Source organism: Pseudopodoces humilis, chromosome 5, assembly GCF_049639895.1.
Source record: "Pseudopodoces humilis isolate 2021_Gansu_Grassland_sample_001 chromosome 5, ASM4963989v1, whole genome shotgun sequence".
NCBI lineage: Eukaryota > Metazoa > Chordata > Aves > Passeriformes > Paridae > Pseudopodoces > Pseudopodoces humilis.
Window position 1 is genome coordinate 2,908,678 of NC_142204.1, and position 24,829 is coordinate 2,933,506.

Genomic DNA, 24,829 nt, shown 5'->3' on the forward strand with positions numbered 1-24,829 from the left:
GTCCTTTTTTTTTTCCCTGATGGGTTTTGCCATTTGCTTGGTTGATAATACTGAACACAAGTGTCTTTCTCCCAGGAATCTCTATTATATCAACATTTTGTTCTGATTTGCTCTATATATTAGATTTTTCCTCACCAGTTCATGACTATCACATCTATCAGTAGTGAAATCCATCTATCACTTTACCTGTTATAATAAGATATTTCTAAAAAAACCTCTGAGCATCAAGTCTGACCTACAGTTACAACCACCATTTAAAAAAAATATTCTAAACACCCCAAAGCATTAAAATTCACTGATACAGCTGATTCTTGGAGAATTTATTTTATCTACTGATCACCCATTGGCTTTGTGGGCTCCAGAAATAAGAAGCCCAAATGTGCTTTAAAGAGTTTAGTAGTTTTTATTGCATCTTGCCATCTGTTCCTCAAACTGCTTTTGGCTACCCTTGTTCTGCTTTTACATCCAACTGTCCCTCCAAATGAAGAAAGGAGGAGGAGGGTGTGTTTTTGCTTCTAATAACTTCCTATACATTGCTCCTCAGTCATAACAACCCAGTCCCAGTCTATCTGAAGCTTTTTGACAGATGGTAGGCATTTCTAGAAGCTTCCAGAATGAGATTTTAAAACCATTTCCATTCTACTTGAAGATATTATTCTTCTAGCTACTCCTTTTATTTTTATACCAGATTCTTCATTTTATACAGTTCTCCTTGCCTGGCATAAAGCACAAATTTCAGGTTTTTGTTTCTCCTGCAAAAATGCTGAAGTGAAGCATTGTTAAAGGATTGTCACAGCACAACTCATCAAGAGCAGCACTAGAACCAGGTCCCAGATGCTGCTGAGCATCAAAACAATAACTGTGACTTCTCCTGCACAGAAGAGAAAGATTCAAAGATGCACAGATTTTTTCTTGGGTAAAAAAAAATCTAACTGAAATGCAGAATGCAGTAAAAAGAATGGAAAAAAAACCCTGGACATGACATCTTTTACTGAGGACAAGCAAGTTCCAATATATTCATCCTCCCTCAAAAGAGCAATCCCTCAAGGTCAGAACCACGACACTTGATGCAGCTTTTTTTTTTTTTTTTTTAAGGATATTTTTAACATGTCTAAATATTTCCTACAGCCCTGCAATCAGAGCTCACTCCCCAGGAGGAGGAAAGAAGCTGTTTTGACTCAGTGGATTCAGGAGCAGTTTTCCCCACTGGCACAGCCTCCCCAGCAGCTGGAAGGGACAGTCAGTGCCCAACAACAAATGCTTCGAAGGTCCCACGTGCTGCCTCCCTTGAATAGGAGGCTGCCACTTGCAGAAGAGGAGATGCCAGCAGAAAGCTCCTGAATTATCATTTTGGCTGACTGAGAAACTGTAAAGAGACAGCAATTTGTTGGATGGAATATTCTGAGGCCAGAAGCTCCTGGGTGATGATGGCAACAAGCACAGGGAATCTGATGGGCACGGCAGAATAAAATCAAATTAAATAAAATCAAATTAAGGCCGCAGCTGGTGATGCTGGCAAACACACAACAGAACTGTGAGCCCCACAGACCTTTCTAGGAATTCTTTTATGATTCAAAATCAAATTTCCCAAGTAAAAGGCTTTAAAGAACCAGGGAAGGAAGATGCTGAACACCAAATGTGTTCTTCTAGGCATTGTGCAGAGAAGCTGAGGAGCAGCATTCCAAAGCTCAGAGGCCAATCTAGCCCAGAGGTGGCCAGCCCTGGCCTCCCATCTCATACCCACGAGCTGCTATCACTTACCAGAAGATTGAAGCCATGCTTGAATTTTTGGAAGCAATCAACAAATTCATCTGGAGGTGGTGGCTTCGCACGGAGAGTAAGAACACCCTCTGGTGAGCAGAAGATTTTTATACACCCATTTTTAGTTACATAGCTTCCACAAGTATTCCAGGTATAGTAAACAGCAAAACACACAAGAAATTTACTATCTTACAGAATTTTGTAAATATAGAACCAAGGCAGGAGCAGATTCTGTGGTCACATCTCTAATTAGTCATTCCCCACCGACTTCAAGCAAATGATTTTCACAGGTTTCCCTCTAAGCATATACTGCATAGGAACTTTTGTGCTCAAATTGAGAGAAAATTGCTACATTGATTAAGAAAAAACACACAAAAAGACATTTCCTAGCTCCTTCAATGATCCTGAGAGAAACAGAATGTGTGCACTATGAACTCTCACCTCCAGGTCCTTTCTTTTTACTTTTTTTAGTTTTCTTCCTCTTTGAAAGCTCAGCAAATGCTTCAGCAGCTTTTTGCAGTTTGGTAACAAAATACTCTATGTCATCCAAAATATGGTTCAGAATTTGCTGTGGGAAAAGAGAAATTTAAATTTAAAGAAAATTAAATGTTTCTCTACAGAATATATAGCAGAAATACTCCAGAAATTGAAATGTCCAGACTCCCAGACACCAATAGCTTCCTTGGAACAAATTCCATGCTGGAACATTCCATATTTAGATGCCTCGTGTTTTTAAGTTTACATACACATAAAGTATTTTAATTTTAATTTTTTTTAAAAATAAAGGCCCACTGGAAGTTTTTAAAATTTGTTAAGCTCAGACTGCAATTACACAATTTATTTCCACATTACATTTCTGCTGAGAGCACAGGAAAAAAATCACTTTTATTTGAATGGACAGCATTTTTGCAAAGAATATAACTTCCTAATCTCCTTTAGCACTAAGTATTAAGCTATTTGGTTAAGCTCTACAAATTAAGCTGTTTGTGGAGAAGTGCTCTTTGAAGAATTGATTTCAAAGAGCAACTGGAGAAGAATGAATGAACCCTGGGAGAAAACACAAAGACACCAATCCAGCAGGTTCCAACACACTTTTCTCAAGACCCTCTGATGTTGCTGAGGGCAAAATCAGAGTGGAGGAGTAGAAAGCTACAAATGACACATGGGGCAATATTTGATCTTGCATATACCATAGAACATGCCAAATCTTGTTGCTTAAATGCAGGAATGATTTTAGTTATAAATAAACACAGTCCACCTCTCTTCAGAAATGATCATGTTTATTTTCCAGGTGTTACACATATTCACGTCCTGCTAAATTGATGAATTTTTTTATCTTTACATAGTTTGCTGAAATCTGTCTACTTAAAAAATTAAAATTTATATTTCCAGCTCTTCACAGCAGAAAATTTGTCATCAACATTCAGTGTGTTTTTCTTTCTTTTTAAAAAAGAAAAATTCAGAAAAGAAACTGCCACCTGTTTCTTCTAGATCTATCACAACAAGCAGAGGCTGCTTGGAAAGCTTTTCTCCTAAATTTCCCATGTGGAGAAAAGTCTTCCCACAAAGGAGAGCTGCAAAATTTCACAGACATGATGAAACATCATGTGCAGCTTCTCACTTACAACATCTCTGTCGATCCTGGCTGCTATCATCTCCGCTGTTTCTTCCTGCTCATGGTATTGTCTGTGCTTTTCATCTGCAAAGAGGGCAGAAGAGAATAAGACATGCATATTTGTGGGATTAGACTATTAGTATATAACAATTATAAAATATAAAAAATATATATTATATTGTATTATATTATATTGTATTATATTGTATTATATTATATTGTATTATATTATATTGTATTATATTATATTGTATTATATTGTATTATATTATAATTATATTATATTATATTATATTATATTATATTATATTTCTTCTATAATATATATAATGTAATATATAATATACTATATAATATATATTATATATGATATACTATATAAATAATTATTGCATATTATATATAATTAAATTATACATAATCATATATTATAATGATATCTATTATTATATATAAAGTATATATATACACTTTAGTGTACTTTAAAGCATCAATTGTATAGAAGCTGTTATATTTTTGTGTATATATAATTATATATAATATATCTATAAATATATAAACAAAAATATAACGATTTCTATACAGTTGATGCTTTAAAGTACACTACTGTAATAAAAAGATGGACAAAACTCAACCATTCCCTTTGCAAGGACTCCACACAAGCTCAAAATCTTACACCTTAATGCTTGATCCTCTCATGGCTCACAAAAAAAAGCTTCTGTACGTGCTTTCAGTCCACTTAACTACATAAATGAAGTTAACTGCAGAAATATGGTACCAGGCTCTAAATTAATAAACAAAATTCAACACCAAGTGGCAGATTATAAATACAACACAATTAGGAATCATCCCATTTTGGAAGATATGCTGAAAGCTACTCCAGTAGAAGCAAGCAAGAAAGAGTGCAGCGACTTTGAAGACAATTCTTATGTAAAAAGTTATTAGCAAAAAGGGATGCCAAGTCTGGAAACACAGAAAGGAGAGAGAATGATGTGATAGAATTGATATTTCCAAATAACAACGCCCAGAGTCAGAGACTTTGGAAAATAACAATGGAGAGTTTTTGAGGAATTACAAGTTTTCCATTTTTAACCCTGCACTGCATTAGTGAACAGGTGGGATTTCAGTAAATACATTTTAGGAAAGACCCACCTGAGGGGAATAAAAGGAACTGCAGGAAGTAATGCCCACAACTGGTCTGACAAGACACTAAACTAATGAAATTTTTCTGATATCAGAACCCAAGCAAAAGAACAAGACAGCCTTTACTCAAAACAGATGTAATACTGTAGGCACACAGATTAAATAATTCTTAACATTTCAGATTTCCCTGAATATTTGCAGTTGGTTTTTTTTGCATAGTTGTGTACTTTGTTGAGTGATATAGAAAAATTTAATGAAACAAAAATTATAAGGAATCTAAGGGTTTTTTATGGTACAGTTGTGATATCTATTATTAAAAGAACCAAAGAAAACAAACTAAAAGAGGCTTCATCTTAACTTTTTTAGTCTGTTTTATAGGAGTTTTATTGTTTCTAAAGAACTTTTATTTTTAAAGAAATCTAATCAAAATGACAACCATCAAACAGAGGAATCCCAACCCATTAAGAATGTTACAGCATTTCCTAGTTAAGGCTTAAAAAACCACCCCAAGAACCAACAACAACAACAATAGATAAATAAATAAAATCCCCAACAAACTCATTAGCCAAAGCTGCCATTATAAAGATAAATATAAATAAATTATGCTGATCTCAGTTCACCTTTTAATCCATGATTATACTTTTTAATTGCCCAAAATATCCCTATTGTGAGGAGAACATCATTAGATTACTGTGTTACTGTTCCCACCTTCACAAAAAAACCCCTCAGATTAAAATCTGGGACTCACACCCAGCTGAACACAAGTAAAAGAAGCTCTACTCAGTGAGAGGAATGAGGGATTTGTCTTTAAAAACAAGCTGTGGGTCTGCTGGTAGATAAAATTAGCACTGAGAGATAAAAGAAACAATGGGATGGATTCCACTGATTGATGAAGGGAAAAAAGATATTTGCCTCTACAAACAAACTGTAGGTTTGCTGGTAAATGAAACTGGATATTGAAAGATGAAAGAGATAATAGGGAAACACCATAAATTCCATAAGAATTAAAAATTAAGAGGGAGGGTTACACATTAGAGGGGAATCTTAGATGTCAGGCATTCTGGGAAGTCTGTACCTCTCAAGTACCTCAGCCAGTGGGGAAAGAGAGGGACATGGCCTGGAAATTGGGATAAAAAGGAGGCTGTGTCCTCCAAAAATTGGAGAAACCCTAGGGGAATGGCCCAGGGCCTCCCCCTTTATTTGGATACAGTAAAAGGACTCCTCTGTCTCCTTTTTGGACATAAACCTCTGGTGCTTGTGGATTAATTTTCCTGACAACAGGAATCCAGAAATAGGGCAAATGCAAGTAGATGACAAGTCAGATTCTGGCAGTCAGATCTTCCTCCCTAGAACAGGCAGCAGTGGCTTGGGGCACTTCAAACCAGACTGGGAAAATCTGCTCCCAGCAAGAGCAGAGGGCTGACCTTGTGCAACCACTTCTGCATCCAGCCCAAGTGCCCTTCCCAAATGCCCTCTGCTGCTGCCAAGCAGCGTGCACAGCCGCTCCTTGGCACGACAGCCCCCAGGAATACTCACATTCCCCCTGCTCCGAGGCCCACGCCGACCACGCCGCCACGCGGCTCCGCACGTCCACCTGCGTGATGGTCCCCGGGGGCACGGGGGCAGGTGCCCGTGGGGGCGGGGGGATGGCACTGTCAGCTTTGGAGATCATCCTACAGGAAGAGGAGAAAGGCCAAGAGTGATGTTGGAAGGAAAAACATTCTGTTCTCTAGTGCCTGGTCGGAGGAAACGAGGAGGCTTCGTGAGGCCCTCTCGGACTGCAGGCCGCGAGGCCCTCTCGGACCGCAGGCCGCACTTCGGGCTTGCCAGCACTCAAGACCAGGGTGTGTAAATATGTTAAACACAGCAGGAAAGCCACTCCATCAGAGAGTTAGTGAACCTCTGTCACCTGGGAAATCCCCAGAACATGTCAGTTTACACAGATAAATTAACTGGCTTGGGCTTATTAGGTGGCATTTTTACCACCACAAGGGTGGGACTTGTCTTTTGTATGAGAGAAGGTTTGAAGGTATCTTTCAGCCATCACAAATCAAGTATTTAGTCCCCTAAGTTTGGCCAGCTGTCAACCACCTTTTGCTTAAAACCCTACCAACAAAACCAATCACTGGCTGATTTGTTTTGGGCCTGTTTTGTTTTTGTTATGGGCCAGTTCATCCTGTCTCAATACAAACACATCAATGTCCCCCACCTGCAATTTTCCAGTTCTCACTGAAGTTTTAAATACTGTGAGGAAAGAGGTCTTTGAATTCATTCTGCAGCTTGATACCAACAGATAAAATAAATCACAGTAGCTCCTGTCATACATATCCCCCCATTCCTTCCCCAGAGCTCTAGTTAAAAACTAAATTCACCTTTTATAAGCCCATCTCATTCACAGCATTCAACAACAAGACCACAAAACATCAAATGTCATTTGGTCTTTGAACAGAGAATACCAAAAAAAAAAAGGAAAACAAAAACAAAAACCCAAACAAACATTTCCTTTGCCTTTCCTTCCTGCAGTCCCCTTTCACTCATCAATGACCCAATGCCAGCAGGCACAGGAGCCAAAAGGGAGGAACCAGCACTCAGCTGCCACCCACGTCTGACCTCGGGGCCTCACAGCCCTCGGAGACTGGTATCTCAGATTATTTGTCCCAACAGATGTATTGACCTACATTCTTTTCCCAATTAAATCTCATTAGTTTCCCAGCGCATCCAATGTGTTGGAGTCCCTCTGGATTGCCTCGTGGTGCTTATGCCTGGTTTGCAACAGTCCCACTAATGGTAAGTCTATTTGTTTAATTTTAAACCTACAAATGGAGTTAGACACAGTTCAGGTTCTCTTTTGTTTTTCTAGGAGTACCCCTTGCTCTAGGAAATCTTCACAGGTTGCACATCAGGATTTAAAAGGTATCCAGAACTATTATACATTCATTCTAATTTTTTGTCCAGCAGAAATTTCTCTATCTGAGCACAATTATTAATGAGAGATACTCTCACATGCAGCTACACACTGAATTTCTAACAAGCTACAACCATCACCATTAAGTATCTAATATATTTGTGCCCTTGCTTTTATGCCTCTGTTTGCTACATCTCATTTCTGTATTAATCTTCTCTGAACCCAACAGGTTCCTTCCCCCATAATTTCCAGCTGGCAGAGAAGATTTTGCTACCAGGGAAACAAGAAGTCTTCAGCATCGTTAAACAGGCAGGCAGGAAGATTATTCAATCTTCAGTTGCTGTTTTATTTAACATCTTCAGATCCTAAAACCTTTTAGAATAATCTTATTTACTTGGAGTTATGGGGAATTTGTGTTTTTTTTAATTTAAATTCTGAACTACTTGACCCATATGCAGAACTAAGACATGCAATGCCATTCTCTGACAAGTGGAATTGATCTTAGTTGTTCCCATCACTAAGGTGGAATTGGGGAAGGTAAGACTGACACTATAAATTGACAGAACATGAGAAAATTATTAAAGCAAGATATGGCTTTAATACACATAGATATGGAAGTATATTATTAGCTAAAAGGAAAAAAGCTCAAGTCCTCCCAGAAAACCCCAAAAGACAGCAGGCAGACCTGGAGAGCTTCTGAATGCTGTCACACTGTTTGATGATCCTACACACTGCCAAGAAGTTGGATTTTTACCTCAGTGTCTCCAGCCTCTTCTTTTGTTTCCCACTTTTGCTGTCACTAATTGCACTTTCAATATCTTCATGAATAAGGGTAGCCTAAGGAGAAAGGAGCAGAAAACATCAGGAATAAGCTACTGCATCCAGACCTTTGAAATAAATATCTCACCTTTAGATAGAGAATACCTTATCAAATCCCATTTATTCAAAAGCACTGGGACAAACTATTTTACACATGAACAAAAAAAAAAAAAAAAAAAAAAAAGACAGAACAAAATCTGGGAGTTGGTATTTTTGTCATTACTCCAACATGAAGCATTATCATCACACAAGTACGTAATCTAGACACCAAATTTGTCTGAACACCTGTAATTATCTCAAGTCAACCACTATTGCATAAGCTACTTTTTTTCCCCTCTGCATACGTAATTTCTGGTTGTCTCAAGTATTTTGTTTGTCTCAGACTATAAAAAGAAAATCTACTAAACACAGAAGCAGCAAAACTACTATAGATGGCAGCAGCACAAGCATTAAGAAAATAACTCGTAATGATACAATTTCCTTTCAGAAATAATGACACAGCCTCCAATTTCTCTTTGATGTAACAGAAGATTAATTTTTCAGAAGATTCCCTAACGTGTACGTTCCTGCCACTCCACAACTGCAACCTGCCTCCACCAGTGGCCCCACAAGTGAAATTTTGATGCAAGTCTAAAGCATTATTTTAATAGATCTTGCATTAAATAGGTCATGGCTTCTCGTAGGATTTACAGTGCTCTGTTACATGTCTCCAGCTGACAAATTAATTTCCTACACAGGCTGTCAAAGCCCAAATCTGTCAGTGCCTGGGCTCACTCTGCAAGGACCATGTATTTCTTAGTACCCTCATAATGCAGAAGTGTGTACCTTTCTGGGAGGAATACATAACTTGGGCTAGGACCAGAACACATTGTTGAATTTAGGATTTGAGGGGATTACAGGACTTTTCAGGCTATAATGGATTCCACTACAGAATAGTTATGATACTTAAAGTTTACAGAATTAATAGAAAAAAAACTTCAGGGGATAAGAGGAACTTGAACCCAGAAGAATTCCATTAATCCAATACTCTTGGTATTTACTGTGTAATTTTTTTCTTGTTTATAAAATGTTAAAATGCCCCAAATACTATTGATTTTAACTAATTTTTATTGCAGAGGCTCCTGGAGTTGCTTTTAATTTCCATCAAAAGCAGGGAAAAGCCAACAGAGAAAGACCTAAACTTTCAAAACCAGAAAAGTTACATGGGTAAGGAAAAAAAAAACAGGGTATGGCCACAGAATCAAACAATACTTCAGAACAAAGGGAGATACTGGATTTACAAGTCATGCTTATGTACTCCACATTTTTATGTGTACACAGCGGAACAAAAATTTCAAAAATTAAATTTTGAAATTTCTCTTAAGAAAATGAAAAGAGACCAACTCTACACATTGAGAAGCTGAGTCCAAACACACCTCAAAAGGGATCCCTGCATTATTTAACACAATACCCCCTGAACTTCTGACAGGATCCCACTTTCCTTTAAAACAGCAAATTCTGAGCAACAGATCACACAATATCTAATCATCCTCACAGAGCTCTCACCATGCTAATTCCAAAACTGTTGCATGGTGTGATTAACAATCTGTTGTTTCAAGACAATAATACAAAGGAATTGAGAAATCCCTATGAAATTGTCAACTGGAATCACAGAGAATAGCAAACAGAATTAAAATTTATAACCTCAGAAATAAAGAAGTATTGTAGAATACATTAAAAAAATAATTTACACTTGAAGGTAATATTTTCATCAGAGGCAAGCAACCTCTTTCCTTGTTTTGCCCCTCCTGCAAGGACTGTTTTCCCTTTCAAGATCTCTCCAGCAGAGCAGAGATGCAGAGAGATGAAAATGTAGAGAGTGTTTAATTGTTCAGGGACAAAAAGGGCAGAAAGAGTAGGCAGGAATCAGGGCTCAGATGAGCTCTTTGAAGATTATAAAATAAATTTGAGGCAATTCAAATTATTTTACATCGCTTTTTTCAGAAGTGTGAAGGCAAACCATAGACATTTTCCAGAGCTTTATATATTTACAAATCTAAATTAGCAGCTATAGAGTCCAAGAACCAATATTTGCAGTGAGGATATATTTGAGCATGCACAAAGAATTCAGCTCAAATATTAGATTACTCCTTTGCAATACACACTACACTATTAACATACTATGAGTAGTGCTGATATCATAAGTGGATTAAATTTAGAGCATATTTACAATAAAATTACAGAATTATTTTCTATGAATCAGCTCATTTGGCTTTATCCACTGTTCTGGTCAATTCATACAATCTCCCCTATTCAAATAAGTCATAGCAGATCTCCACTATTATCTTACCTTAATTTCATCACACTGGAAAAGATGCAAATCAGGCTTGTTTTGGGTTGGTTCTTTACATATTAATGCAAGAATTGAATTGTAGTTGCATGCATTCATCACAGCTTGGCAATGCTGAATTGTGCTTAAAGGAAAATTCTCCAGTTCATTCTGTCAGAAGAGGGGAAAAAAGAAGAAAACAAAAAATACCACCTTACTATACAGTGTCCTGATCTCAGAAAAACTGCATGAGCTATAAAGAGAAAGTGATAATAAGCTAATTAAAATCCTCAATCTCACATACATGCTTTTTCTGCTCGCTCCCTTTTTCTCTCTCTCTGAAAATGAGACTGTCACTCACAGATCTTACCTTTGATTCCAAGTCCACCAAACTGACAGCTTTGTCATCCACTTGAAGAATCATGTCTTGAGTCCACACTTTGCCTTTGGCATCCAACAATTTCAGCTTCCTGATTCCATCATCCACTGTAATCATTGCCTCTTTTCGGTCCAGAACAAAGGTGGTCAAGTGCTGGTGAGTAAGACGTACATTTAAAAGAAATTATGATTGCAATTTTCCCTATTGTTCAGGAGTGTCAGCATTTAAATTGCCAGCAACACAAATTTTTCATGAGTAAAAGTGCCTTTCTATATGACAGAGCCCACCTCTTAAGACATGGGGAAGGCTCTTTGGTCCACAATGTCGTTTTAAATCAACTCATTTTTGCAGCTTGCTTTTTGACACCCACTGTCATTTCCTCACCACTGTAAGCAGTTAAACTTGAAGGCACATTCTGACATCCTCCAGGTATCAAAGCTAGAATTAAACCACGAGTTTTAATTAGCTTTCTTGAGGAGTGAAAACCTGTCTCTCTCTTGGCAAGCTGAATTCAGGAGGTGCCAGCAGAAGCTTCTCAGAAGCTCCCTGCCAATGCAGCCCCACCACCACCCTGACCTGGAGTATCCTCATCGCTTCCAGAGCTGCCAGTAGCCTGCTGGTGGCAACCAGGATGGGCTTGCATCTGACTGGGATACCTTATGGACAGGCTGGTCACTTTTATGTGCAGCACAGAAGAAAATAGTAACTATTTTTGCTCACCATCAGCTTGGAATATTCTCCAGATTCAATTAACGGCTTGGAAACTAAAAAATACATCACAAACATCACCTCAGCTAGCTTCCCTGTCATTATGGCTGTGGCAATTTCTCCTTCAGCATGCCAACCGTGCAAGAAAATCCACAAAATTATTGCATTTTGTTCAGGCATAAATCCACCTTTGCATTCTAATTGAAGATCTGGTCACACTCGTCCAAGCTGAACCACATTTAATGTACGCTTGCTTATCAGTCTTCTAAATAACTTTAAAAAAATGAAAATAATAAAAAAAGAATTAACTGTGCTTTCTTCTGTAACAGGATAACAGCACTTGGTAATTACAGAGAAGAAAGTAGGTGTAAGCTGCATATAATCAAAGTATTTAAAAGAAGTAAAGTGAAACAAACTCTGTACTGGCTGCTTAGCCAGGAATGCTTAGATTTCAAATGCAAACACTTAATTGTTATGCCAGTACAGGACCAAACTGTTATGAAGAACCCACACAAAAATAGACAGGCAATTAGAACCAACACATGTACTCATTTGCGAGCTGATCATAGCACTTGAAATCAGGAGTCTTCTGCACATGATCTCACAATACACAGATGATTTAAAACCCAGCAAAAAGGAGCTGAGAATCTGTGGTGCTTTCAAGACTTGGCTTAACCCATGACTGTGGTCTGATGGCAGCAGGAGAAAGTTTGAGCCAAAGTAAGGCTCCAAAAGGAGGCACTGCATTCAAAAGTGCTTAACAGGCTACACACAGGCACTCAGGGCTTACCCTGCTGAATATTTTAAATATGAGAGCAGCATGCAGTAATTCTTCATAGCAGCTTAAGACAGCAAGTCACTCACTTGGCTCTTCACACTGGGGAAGGATCTGTGCAGGCAGAATCTATTTAACTACCACGTATTTGACTCACTGGGGCTTTGAGGGGTAAATGCTCGACACTTTATGAATATTCTAATACCTCTGCTGATTAGATCTGATAAGAGTATTAGTTTTAAATATCACCCAGTGCGCCTTGCCAGCAGCACAGCGTTGTTCAGCTCTGCCTCATCTGTGCAAGGAGCCAGGTTCAGAGACAGGGCAGCACAAGATGTTGAATCGATGCCCCGTTGAGAAGTCCTGTCTGTTTGCCAAACTACACACAACTTTGCTTACATCCTTCTACATCCACATTTCAGCTCATTATGGAAAAGCTACAGAATTTGAGACATTTCAGCGTAATCTGTTCTGAAGGGGCCCCAGGCTGGTGGGATATTTTGGAAGATGCATGTGCCTTCAAGCTTCTATATCCTCAAAAAACCATACAGGCAAAAATAACCACACGTAACCGAGAGCTGGAATTGGTGTATCACTCTCATCTCACCTCTACGTGGTACTGTGACGTTTCAGATATGCTGCTGACACTGTCTCGTGCATAATTCTTTCTTTGTTCTAGAGATAGGAGGAAAAGAAACAATAGTTATTCATTCAACGCCCTATCCCAGTGTCTTGACTGCTTCTCAGAGACACTTTGGACAAGTTGTGTACATGAGAAGAAGAGATAAGCTGTGGTTCATTTCTGTGTTTCAGCAGAAAATACCTCCACCCCCACATGGTCCAGCACAAGGACCATTTTTACGTCAGCAATGTTACCAGAGAGCTGGTGGTGCCCACAAAATCCACTTATCTCATCCACTGGGTCAGGACACCGGAGGGGAGCAGAGCTCTGACTGGAAACACTTGGGAAGGCTGATTATTAAAATCTTTGGCTTGTCACTGTAGAAGCAGCACGATAACTAGCACTGGGCTCACTGTATCTGTATGAGCATCCTTGAAAGCAGAAGTATTTTCTGATATATACAAATAATTCTGATGTTAAACCTACAAGACGACAAAGGCACACACACACACAAAAAAAAAAAGACCTGACTCATCCTTTATTTCTTCCTAAAGTATTCAATTCATTGAATTGCTAATTTAGAAATAGGCATGGAAATATACACACACATACCAAAATATCTCTAAACAGGAAGATTTTTCAGCTAACAAAACACAATGCTGCAAAAACAGAAACATGATGTGCCTTTTACTCTGTACAATAGATTCATGTTAAACCAGGAGAGGAAGGAAGGGGAAAGGCAAGATGAAGACACAACACACACCCACACCACGAAGTAATGAATTTAGATGAATACTGAAGAGCACTTTTCAACTCTAGTGAAAAAAAAACTGAGTGTAAGATTTGGGAATTTTGGGTATTTTTCACTACAACCACTTAAGTGCCTGATCTGGAACACATCAGGAGTTCCTAATTATTATTGGGAATATTTTATATATATATATATATATATACACATATAGTATCTATTATATATTATATATTAGGAATATCATAGGAGTTATTCCTAATAAATAATGTTTCACTTCATTGTGAAAAGGTGACATGGCTGAGAGAGGTCTAAGGAAACTCTAGAAGTAATTTTTTTCCTATATACCATTAAAAATCTCAATTTCTGTTCTTCAAATAAAATAGGTGGTTTGATCTTTTTTCATATGATGAAAATACAAAAATGTACATATGAAATCCATCAATTTTATCACACTTGGAGTAGCTGGAGGTAAAATAAAGGTGATTTTGTGGATAGGAAGGTTAAGTTACTTTTTGTAAGGTAAAAAAATTCTGTGTACTATGAAACATATGATCTGTGACACACAGAGATGTGAGTCCATAAAAACCTTCCCTGCAAAGGTTTCTTCTGTGAGCAGGGTTCATCCATACAGGAATTCCAGGTGCAAAGACAGCAGTGCCTCCATTTTCAGATGTCACTTGTGGAAGCATTTGTCACATTTTAGAAACACACCATTATCTCTTCCCTTCTCTGTGACTTTCACAAAAAACAAGTTTCTGAAACGCAGCACTGCCTCAAAGCCCCCCTCCCACGGTGGCAAATGCCACTCAGGCAGCAGAGCCATCCTCATCCTGCACAGCACCTGCCCACTTTGCTTTAGCAAGGGAAGTGTGCAGAGCAAACAGTCAAATTCAAGAACACCACAAATTATCCGAGTTTTTAGCCAGGAATGTGAATATTTCAAAGTAGATGTCTTACTTTCATCATGCATTATTCTGAAATCACAGGGCAGAGGTCCAACATTGATTTTTTTCCATCTGTATCTACTATTTCTGCTTTTGCAGCATGTTACTGAAATTATTTTTTCAGTTGATTTGTTTTTGCAACAACAACACACACACACACATGCACACCCCAACAGCACAGTCAGTAAAGCAGTACTGTCTCATTTGCTACCTTTCTTTTTTTGTTTGGATGATGATCTGAAGAAGTAAAGTCCATCTGTTCCTAATAAAACAAGGGGATTAAAAAGCAGTATCTAGTTAAATCCCATAGAATTATTTACATCTCTAAGGGGATCAGTTAGCAGTCTTCTGCTGTGGACTGTAAATGATACTTAAATACTGTCCAGTAAGAAAGAATATATGCTTTAAACAAAACAAAACAAAAATTACTTGTTTCAGTTAACAATGCACCAAATACTCAGTTTTGAGTGTTATCTTTTAGGTGAACAAAAAGGTAAGTTTTATGCTATTGAATTAAACAAGCATAAGAAAGTTTACATCAACTGTAAAATTTATAAATGCTGCGAAGAGTAACAGTTGGAGTTGCTTTAAATAAAGAAAGTCTGGTATATGTAGAGGCTCCAAAGGAATTAAAAATCAGAGTAAATTTTGCAGGAGGCTCCTTATTCTGCTTCTCTAAGTTTTGTCTTGTGTTATGACAGGAATTCCAGAACAATTTGCAGCACAATTAACAGATTACAGATGCTCTTGCACAGAGCAGCACAACACTCCCAGCCAGACAGGATGGAAAGGTGGTCAACAAACCACCTTTGGTGAGATTAAATGTAAATTTTATTAAAAGTTATTGTTACTATTATGTTATGATTAACGATTTTCATAAAATTTACATTTAACAAAAGTCAATCAGTGCTGGTGTTAATAAACAAAAAATATGGACACAGCAACTGAGAGTCCACACTGAGAGCAATTCATATTTACAAATTTATTTCTTAAAAGCAGGTAGAATGAGAATTAGAACCTGCTGGAGACCCAAGTTATCATTTAGAGTAGAACAGAACATTTCAGTTGAGACTGAAACACTGCTGCAGAGGATCTGGGGGTGGATACTACAGCTGCACCCTGAAATTATTCACCCTTCAAAACACATCTAATACGAATCCTGGCATCAGGAAAAATTCTTTCCATTGTGGAAGGGTTTGTCTTCAGCCTTTGTTTTTCAAATCTTTTACAATCCAATGGTTCATAAGTGAGTCTCCTTTCCCCTACAACTCCCTGGGACATGGTTTTCTTGGCTGCCTGGCATGAATCACACTGAAGGAAGAACAGTCCCCCCGTGATTATATGAACCTGGCACAAAGAAACAGGAATAAAAAAATAAGAAAGGAAAGGAGAAAGGAAAGGAGAAAGGAAAGGAGATAAGGAGATAAGGAGATAAGGAGATAAGGAGAAAGGAGAAAGGAGAAAGGAGAAAGGAGAAAGGGGAAGGAGCAGGAGCAGGAGCTGGAGCTGGAGCTGGAGCTGGAGAAGGAGAAGGAGAAGGAGAAGGAGAAGGAGAAGGAGATGGAGATGGAGATGGAGATGGAGATGGAGATGGAGATGGAGATGGAGATGGAGATGGAGATGGAGATGGAGATGGAGATGGAGATGGAGATGGAGATGGAGATGGAGATGGAGATGGAGATGGAGATGGAGATGGAGATGGAGATGGAGATGGAGATGGAGATGGAGATGGAAATGGAGTTACAGATGGAGATGGTGATGGAGATGGAGATGGAGATGGAGGTGGAGATGGAGATGGCGGTGGTGATGGAGATGGAGATGGAGATGGAAAGGGAGATGGAGATGGAGATGGAGATGGAGATGGAGATGGAGATGGAGATGGAGATGGAGATGGAGAGGGAGAGGGAGATGGAGATGGAGATGGAGAAGGAGAAGGAGAAGGAGAAGGAGAAGGAGAAGGAGAAGGAGAAGGAGAAGGAGAAGGAGAAGGAGAAGGAAAAGGAAAAGGAAAAGGAAAAGGAAAAGGAAAAGGAAAAGGAAAAGGAAAAGGAAAAGGAAAAGGAAAAGGAAAAGGAAAAGGAAAAGGAAAATACTAGGGTTGCTAAAGAACACAAAATGTTTCACACAAACACCTCTCAGTGTCAGAACAGGAAAGAGGAAACTTTATTCTCTGACACCAGTATTTATAGATTCTCAACCATGACCAGGGATTGGATAATTAAGCTACACCTTCCCAAGCACACTGGTCATGCGAAACATTCATCAAAAGACGTTTCTTAGAAGGAATGTGATAAACAACTTATGTTTATATAACTTTCATGGGAAAGTAATTAAAACTATGAAAACATTATCAGAAGGCTTCATGTTTTCAGGGTGACAGACTGGCACCTAGAATGCACGCTCTTCAAGCTCTGCTTTCTCCTAGTGCTTGGCTCCTGTCCCAGATTCCACCTACATCCCTCCAAAAGTTCTCACTTTGCCATCAGAAAGAACACAAACCCTTTTGCACCCCCTCCTGCTGAAGTGCTCCGCTGCCTTGAGCTTCTAGAAAAACTGATAAAAGCCTGCAAAGCTGTTCTCTGTCCTCCTCTATCGAAAAGGACACAAGGGACTGCTGCTCCTTCCTACAGCACTCCTGTGTTTCCATTTCCAAGTCACAGAGATCTCAGCACACGACTCTCACAGGTTGTTTTTTTCATCTGTATAAATCTTTTTCTTTTCCTACAGAGTTGCCCATTGCCATTCTTCTGGGAATGCATCTTCCATCTCCCAGCTCTTTCACATAACAAAGTGACAGATTATTAGCTATCAATATTAACCTCACTGTTTTTACAGAAACCTTAAAACATCCCTTTACTTATCACACAAACTTCAAATGCGAGTAACACATGGTCTGCTATTGAAAATGAGCAACAGAATTTCCTGATGTGCTGAGTGTAGTGGGTCTGGCTAGCATGGAGATAATTTTGGATCTGATAACACAGGGATATTTTAGTTGAATGGTGTCAAAGTCTTCTCTATTTCTTATTCTGCTGCCCCAGTGAGTGGGCTGAGGGTGCACAAGAGGCTGAGAGGGGACAGCTGACCAAAAGGATATTCCATGCTGTTTAATATCAATTAATACTGCTGAGCAAAGGCTCAGGAATAAAACTGGCAGGTCAAGAGTCTTTCCAAAGACCCCTTGCCCAGATAGCCTGAGCATTGCTCTGCTTATGGAAGGCTGTGAGTAAATCCCTTTGTGCTATTCAGTCCTTTTTCCCCCCTGTTCTTTCCTTCACCCATTAAGCCATCTTTATCTTGATCCATCAGGGGTTTTTTTCCTTGTTTTTTCTCTTCCAATTCTCTCCCCTATTCTGCTGCAGAGAGGAGACAGGGGGAATGGGCAACGAAATGGGGAGGTCCTCAATTGCTGGCTGGGGTCAACTCCTGACACTGAAAACAAAATAATGTTTTGTATGCTCTGTTTCACTCTCCTAATCCTCCCAATCAGTCTCAGCCTCTCACAGGTCCCTTCATGCATGAAGAGGCTATTGAAGCTGAAGTGAAATACTACAACAGACTTCCAGACACGATGCATAAAACTATCAAAAGATGAATAAAACTATCAAGAAATGAACAAAACTATCAAAATTATTGAGTATTTTTCCTATCTGCTCATTGCTGTTCTTACACCCACCACTTACAAGTACAGGGCAGCTTTAATAACAGGTTAGCTCAAACTCTTCTGACAGGCTGCACATCATCTACACAAAGGATTTTTCCTCTGGTAAAATGAAATTTTAAAAAAAAAGAGAGAAGAGAGGATCATGGCTGAAGACACTTAAGTTAGATTCTTAACCACAATCTATAGCAAATGCAACCCAGAAGAATTTGATAAAATATAATCTCTCACAACACAAAGGCAATAAAGTGAAAAGCAGCACAGCATTTCACTTATAGGTCCTGAATGCATGATCTACTAGCTATGAAAGCTTCCAGAGGAGCAGGAACATTGATCCACACAAACTAGTACTATTCCTGATGTCTTGATGTGGACAGATGTTACTGCAATTCCTGTTTTGTGACATTATTGAATTCACCAATCATCAGCTACATGTTTCTGTTTTCAAACAGAGTTTGAAAGTTGGTTTTATTTTCATTTTTGAAAGCATCCAAAACTCCAGAAAACAAAAAGCAACCTCTTAACCAAAGACTTTCAGCCAAGTCAAAAACTCTACCAGACAGTACATGGCACAGATAAACAGGACTGTAGATCTCTGAAATCTGATGGCAATCCACATGGATGTGGGTTGAGAGTCTCCCCCAAATTCTGACTTATGAATCCTGGAGTGACAGCATAAAATATTTCCACACATCATCAAGCAGAAAATGCCAATACTTGGTTTACTACCATCTACCTGCATTGGACTGATTGTTGATACCCCTTTTTTTTTTGGCTTCTTTCAGTGGGCTCATTTACCTGCCAATGAGGTACACCATGAATCTGTTACACTGCAGTTCTTGCTCTGAATGAGGCATATGAGAAATGCAAAAATGCACAGGAAATTTCACTTCCAGCTCCAAATCACAGCCACCAGACTATAAACTCAGCACACAAAACACTCAGTCTTCTCTGATGCACTGAGTGAAGACAATTTTAGCGACACCTCTCAGTTCTGTACAGTAACTTACAATAAAAATTGGCAATTTGGAGCTCCTGGCTCGTTCCTCCTGAGGAATGAGGCTGCTCCACGCTGTGTCACTGGCTGGCAAAGCCCCAGCACAGCCCTGACACTGCTGCTCGTCTCCCCACAGGAGGACAGATGGAGGAGCCACTGCTAGAGCAACAGGTGACAGCAGGAGCCAAAAACAGTTTCAGATGGAAAGATCAGGAAGCAAATGATGAAATAAACCCCTCAAAAATGCGCCCAGAGCACCTTCCCTCGCGGGTCAGAGAGACATTTGTCATGCAAATAGAAAACAGCTCATTTCAGGAAGGAAATGAGTGAAAACAAAGGGGTTATTTGACACAGGGAAAAAGGCAATTGTAAGGAAATTTTCGCTATCAGACAGGCACATTAGAGATAAGACACTAGAGATAGGCTCCAGTCTGGTTTTTAGCTGAACTCTTGGTAACACCAATAATATTTCAGCCTCCTTTTCCACACCACTCTGGCCACCACTTGTCTGGTGACTGAAGGGCTGAATAATCATGAATCACCTCAGCAGTGGCATCTAACACATAAACTTCATGCCAGGACATAAAGATGCCTGTGTATATATATATAAACATACACATAGAACAATAAGCAGTAATAAGTAGTAATAATAAGTAACAATCATCATAATAATAAGTGATAATAATAATAGCAATAGAAATAACAATAATAACAGTAATAGTAATAATAACAGTAATAATAATAATAATTTAGTCTTTACAGTGCTTGGAAGAAATTGAGTTCAAGATCAAGTGGTCACTTAGGAGCCCAGGTACCATTTTCACTTGTTGATAGTCAGGAATAAATGGCTTAGTCCAACTGACTCTCAAGTTTTCCAAGAAAAGGAACATTTTCATGGGAAAATTTGCTGCTAATGTCACATTGTCACATTTTAGTTAAAAAAAAAAACACAAAAAAACAAAAAACACTTTCTCTATTAACCTATAAAACATATATTTAAAATATATGTACACAACAAAATATAAAAATAAAGCTAAGACAGCTTCATCTTGCTTTATAGGATTTCAGTCTCATAAATCTCAAATAAAATAATGTAGTTATCAATTATAAATAAAATACTTTGTAGCAAGCATTTTCAACACACTTTAACAATTCCACTATCACTCAGCTGCTTTTCACCTTGTTTGGGAGAGAATGCACAAAAAAATTAACATCACAGAGGTGGAAGAGGCACATGGGATGCAGCAGAATAGTAACTTTGTTGCTAAAACTTAGAAAAATTGCCCTGAATTTGAGAAAGATTTTTGGTGTTTTCCTTGTTCTCTGCAGCTCGTGTATGTGGTGATAGCAACAGCCTGGTTCTTTATGTGTGGAAAACACAGCAGAAGTAGTAAAATGTGCAAACTCCACTCTAAAATCTGTGCCAATGCATATCCACTTGGAGCTCCAGAATAACTGATCCTTCTGTTTCACTCAGCTCCTGGCAGCTGCAACCACACTTTTGTGATCTATCTACCAGCAACAGAAGTGAACCAAGGACAACAATTCACTTCACAGGAGCCACCACGCAGCAGTTTCATGGCAAGCATTTTCAATTAGCACCTGAACTCAGTTAAATACTTTGGAAGTAAAAAAAAAATACCATTATGTACATTAAATTTACTCACTTGTCCCCATCTTCTCCTGACACATGACCATCCCATCATGTTTGATATGAAAAAGCTCAGAGAGATATTTTAAAAGCCCACAAAGATTAAAGAGCACAGTTAAGCCATTGATACTGCCCTGCTGTTCAAACCAGGTAATCCTGAAAAATTTTGATGATGATGTAAAATGAAAAAGGAATCTCAACATTCTCATAGCATCTCATAAAGAAATAATCTGCTAAGAGTTTTTTTGCAATGTCTCTTGCTGGTTTCTGTTGCCACCTACTATTTCTGCCAACACTTGCAATCAGTTTGTTGAGTGAACCCATACAGAATGCAGAAATGACTCTTGGAAATGATCAGCTCAGAATTTTTCTCAGTTTCAGTTCCTGCCCTCAGCACTTCGTCAAGAAACTGACTTTTGTAGCGTAGCACCAAAACGAAGTAAAACAGAACTTAGAATGGTTCAATGTTTAGGTTGAATATTAGGAAAAATTGTTTCACCAAAAGGTTTGAACAGGCTGCCCAGGGGAATGGTTGGATCACCATCCCTGGAGGTGATTAGAGGATGTGTTTGTGAGGAATTCAGAGCCCTGATTCAGTGGTGGGCTTGGCAGTGCTGGGTTAATGGTTGGACTCGATGGTCTTAAAGTTCTTTTGCAACCTAAAATGATTCTAAGACTCTAAAGCATGCTGCCATCGCTCCCCTACCCTCTGAGCTCGCTCCTGGCCACCACTCCACCCAAAAGAGGAGGGAGAAAAGATTACTGCTTGGGATGTGGCAGTCCTTAGGCACTGCTCCTTGGGCTTTGCAGCTGGTTAACCTGCAGAAGAGTGGCACAGAGGGAGAGCTGGCTGATCCTGAGGAGTCCAGCACAGGACTGTTGGAGTCAGAGGCACAGAGTGTGTGCCCTTATCTCTGACACCTGGCTCTGACATCCAAGAAAACATTGAATTTCATATAACACCATGAAAACAACTGTTAAATGGAAAAACTAGGAGTGTGAGTAAGTTAGAGTTTTCTTAAGTAACTAAGTGAAAAAGTTAAAGGTTTAAGCTCTTTTAAAAAACAAAAGACAAGATGGAGGGTTTAGGGTGTTGTCTCTTCTTCCTTCTTTCTTCTTCATCTTCTTCTTCCAGAGGCTTTTGGGTAGTAATGAGTGATTGAATAGAAAATGCCTCAGTGCAGCTCACAGGTGTTGGGTCATTGGGTCATTAAGAAAAATATTTAACTTGGCATTTGTTAATTGGGTAAATGGACATATAAAAAACCTTGAAGTTCTTTGTTGGCCATTTTGCACCTTTCTATCTTAGTGCATGTAGCTCCTTGTGCCTTGTATATTTGTAATATAGACTAGAAAAGAATAAACAGCCAAGTCTGAAGAGAAAACTGCCTCTCTCTCATCAAACTCAGTCCAAGGGGGAAAAGAACCAACCACAAGTGTCACATCTCGACAGGTTCTCAGGGGAAGCCTTGTCCTTCCAGTCTCATCAGTTGTACTGACTTTCAAAAGAGCATTTAGCAGCAGGCTCAGATTTACAAAGCAGAACTTCTCACAGCCTCGCTGCTGCTTCTGTTCCCATTGCCATTCCATCGGTGGGATGCATTCCCAGGGGAGGAGGATGACCTGAAAATGGTGCACTCCTCCACGCTGGAGAGTAGTGTGCACAGCCAAGACAAACACTAGCATTTGTAGTTGGTGAATGCAACAAGGTTCAGGCATTCCTAACATCACATCTGGGAGCCACAGAGCCTGCTGGAAACAGCACGCCAAGCAGGACTCCAAATCTGTCACAACTGCCCTAATTTCCATTAAATCCTTGTGTCAAAGAAGAATAGTGGAAGTGCCTTTTCTGCTAGCAGGGGATGAAGTTGGGGAGGCAGAGGGAGGTACAGGAGAAATCAAACCCAGAGCACAGCTAAACCTTTGAATGGCTTCTCCCTGGTGCATACTTGAGCTATAGGATTACTCTGAATTTTGTGACGAATGCTGCCTGAAAAATGAGCAGGTGGGAGCTCTCTACTTAGTAAACTGAGAATTTTCTAGTTAGCTTCGGTAGGAATAAAACCACTTTGGTTTTTAGTTTAGTTGACAGACACACCCACGTGTATGTTCTCACACTTTCAGGCTAATATGTGTAAAATATTGCCACCACGACACCACAATTACTATTTAAACAGCAATTTAGCACAGAAGTGAAGAGAGGTTTTGCAGCCTTACCGTAGAGAGCTTTCGCACTTGTTCTTGAATTCTGCTCCCTCTCTGCCTGAGCAAACGTTGGGGAGCCATAGCCACTGGAAGAAAACATTTCTGATTATCTTCTGTATAGATGAAAAAAATAACCCCTCCCCTTAGCTAGGACTGCACACACCTACAGCATTAGCACCAGAGGGAATGATAGTGGATATTTGTTCCACACCATAAACATGAGGGAGAATATTTCACTTTTGTTGCATTAACACAACATCATTCACAACTGGGGTGTGGTATACAAATAAATACCACCTAAACTCAAGTAACAAGCTTCACTGCACAATTATAATAATGATAATAACAATAATGACCGTGCCAAAGAATTGGATAGGATTTGGATATTTTTTATCCTATGTACACAAGTGTTGGTTGCTTTTAACAATTTTAGCTGCTTTTAATGAAAACCTTAAAATGGCTGTCATTGTCTTACACAAATGAGAAGGCAGTATGATTACAAGAGTCTCAAGAATGAGTGATATAAGAGCTCACCATAAAGGGACAACAATATGAGAAGCAAAAGACACCACAGATATCCCACTCCAATCAGAAATTCACGTTCCTTGGCATCAGCTGGGTAAATTCTCATTAGAGCTGTGAGTCTAGTGCCATGCTCCTGATGCAGGGATCACTCTCTTATCTTAGGCAAGGTAACACTTTCAGGTAGCAGCTGCTCAGCTCTGTTTTCTGGGAAACAGTCTGTTCTCACAGATGGGAGAGGCAGCCTCATCTTTTATGCATAAAAATGCATTCACTCAGAGCTAACCTTAAACATCTCAGGCACACAAAGATCTCTCTGAGTAACATAATAAGGATGTTATGGCTACAGTGCTATTTTGCTGTTCCAGATGAGTCTAGGCAGTAACACATCTTTCCCTCACATCAACACAAAAATCTGTCACTTTGGTTCCACGGTTTGCAAACCCCTCACTCTCCAACAGAAAATGCCTTTTTACAATTCCAATGGCACCTGCCAATTATAGCTCCATCTGAAATGAAAGCCTGAAGAAGGAAGTACAACACTATTTTGTCCATAAAAGGCAAATCAAAGGCATAACCTTACTTCATTTGAGGGAAATAACTTCCATATCCGCCGGGAGGGGTGTTTGAGATGTGCCCATTCATTCTCACCGTCACTCACTGGGGGAAGCGACCTGGGAAAAGGAACAACAACAGCACGTGAATGGAAGTCTCCTCAAAGATGAAGGTTTAACACAGATGCAATACAAACAATACAAATACAAAATGAGGAAATTATGGTTGAAATGGGAGCAAAATGGCATCAACAAGCTCAGTTGTTATTAACTGCATCCCGGTGATGCCTCAAAGATCCGCTATGGAACTTCTCCCAGTAGCAATTTGATAGTTACTGCTTCAAATAATTTATAATCTAGTGAACAAAGCTGTTATTTTTGATACAATGGTCTTTAGGAATAGCTGCAGAAATAGAAGGCTCACTAAACAATATCTACTGCAAAAGTGAACAAGATGTTCCGAATGGCAACTTTATTACTCAGGCATGCTTGATTTCAACCCTCAATTC

At 39.1% G+C, this 24,829-nt stretch overlaps 1 protein-coding gene across 6 annotated transcripts in view; it reads right to left on the reverse strand.

The window, feature by feature from the left end:
• EPS8 (EGFR pathway substrate 8, signaling adaptor) overlaps positions 1 to 24,829 on the reverse strand; it is a 129,937-nt gene that overhangs the window by 29,568 nt on the left and 75,540 nt on the right. For all 6 annotated transcript variants that reach the window (XM_014256073.2, XM_088054818.1, XM_014256075.2 and 3 more), the window contains 10 exons: positions 24,350 to 24,440; positions 23,257 to 23,330; positions 13,021 to 13,088; positions 10,922 to 11,083; positions 10,573 to 10,722; positions 8,179 to 8,261; positions 6,056 to 6,192; positions 3,387 to 3,460; positions 2,203 to 2,329; positions 1,762 to 1,850 (listed from right to left, as the gene is read on the reverse strand). In XM_014256073.2, coding sequence (XP_014111548.2) covers positions 1,762 to 1,850; positions 2,203 to 2,329; positions 3,387 to 3,460; positions 6,056 to 6,192; positions 8,179 to 8,261; positions 10,573 to 10,722; positions 10,922 to 11,083; positions 13,021 to 13,088; positions 23,257 to 23,330; positions 24,350 to 24,411 — 1,026 coding nt within the window. In that variant the 5' untranslated portion in view covers positions 24,412 to 24,440. The remainder of the gene's footprint in view (positions 1 to 1,761; positions 1,851 to 2,202; positions 2,330 to 3,386; positions 3,461 to 6,055; positions 6,193 to 8,178; positions 8,262 to 10,572; positions 10,723 to 10,921; positions 11,084 to 13,020; positions 13,089 to 23,256; positions 23,331 to 24,349; positions 24,441 to 24,829) is intronic.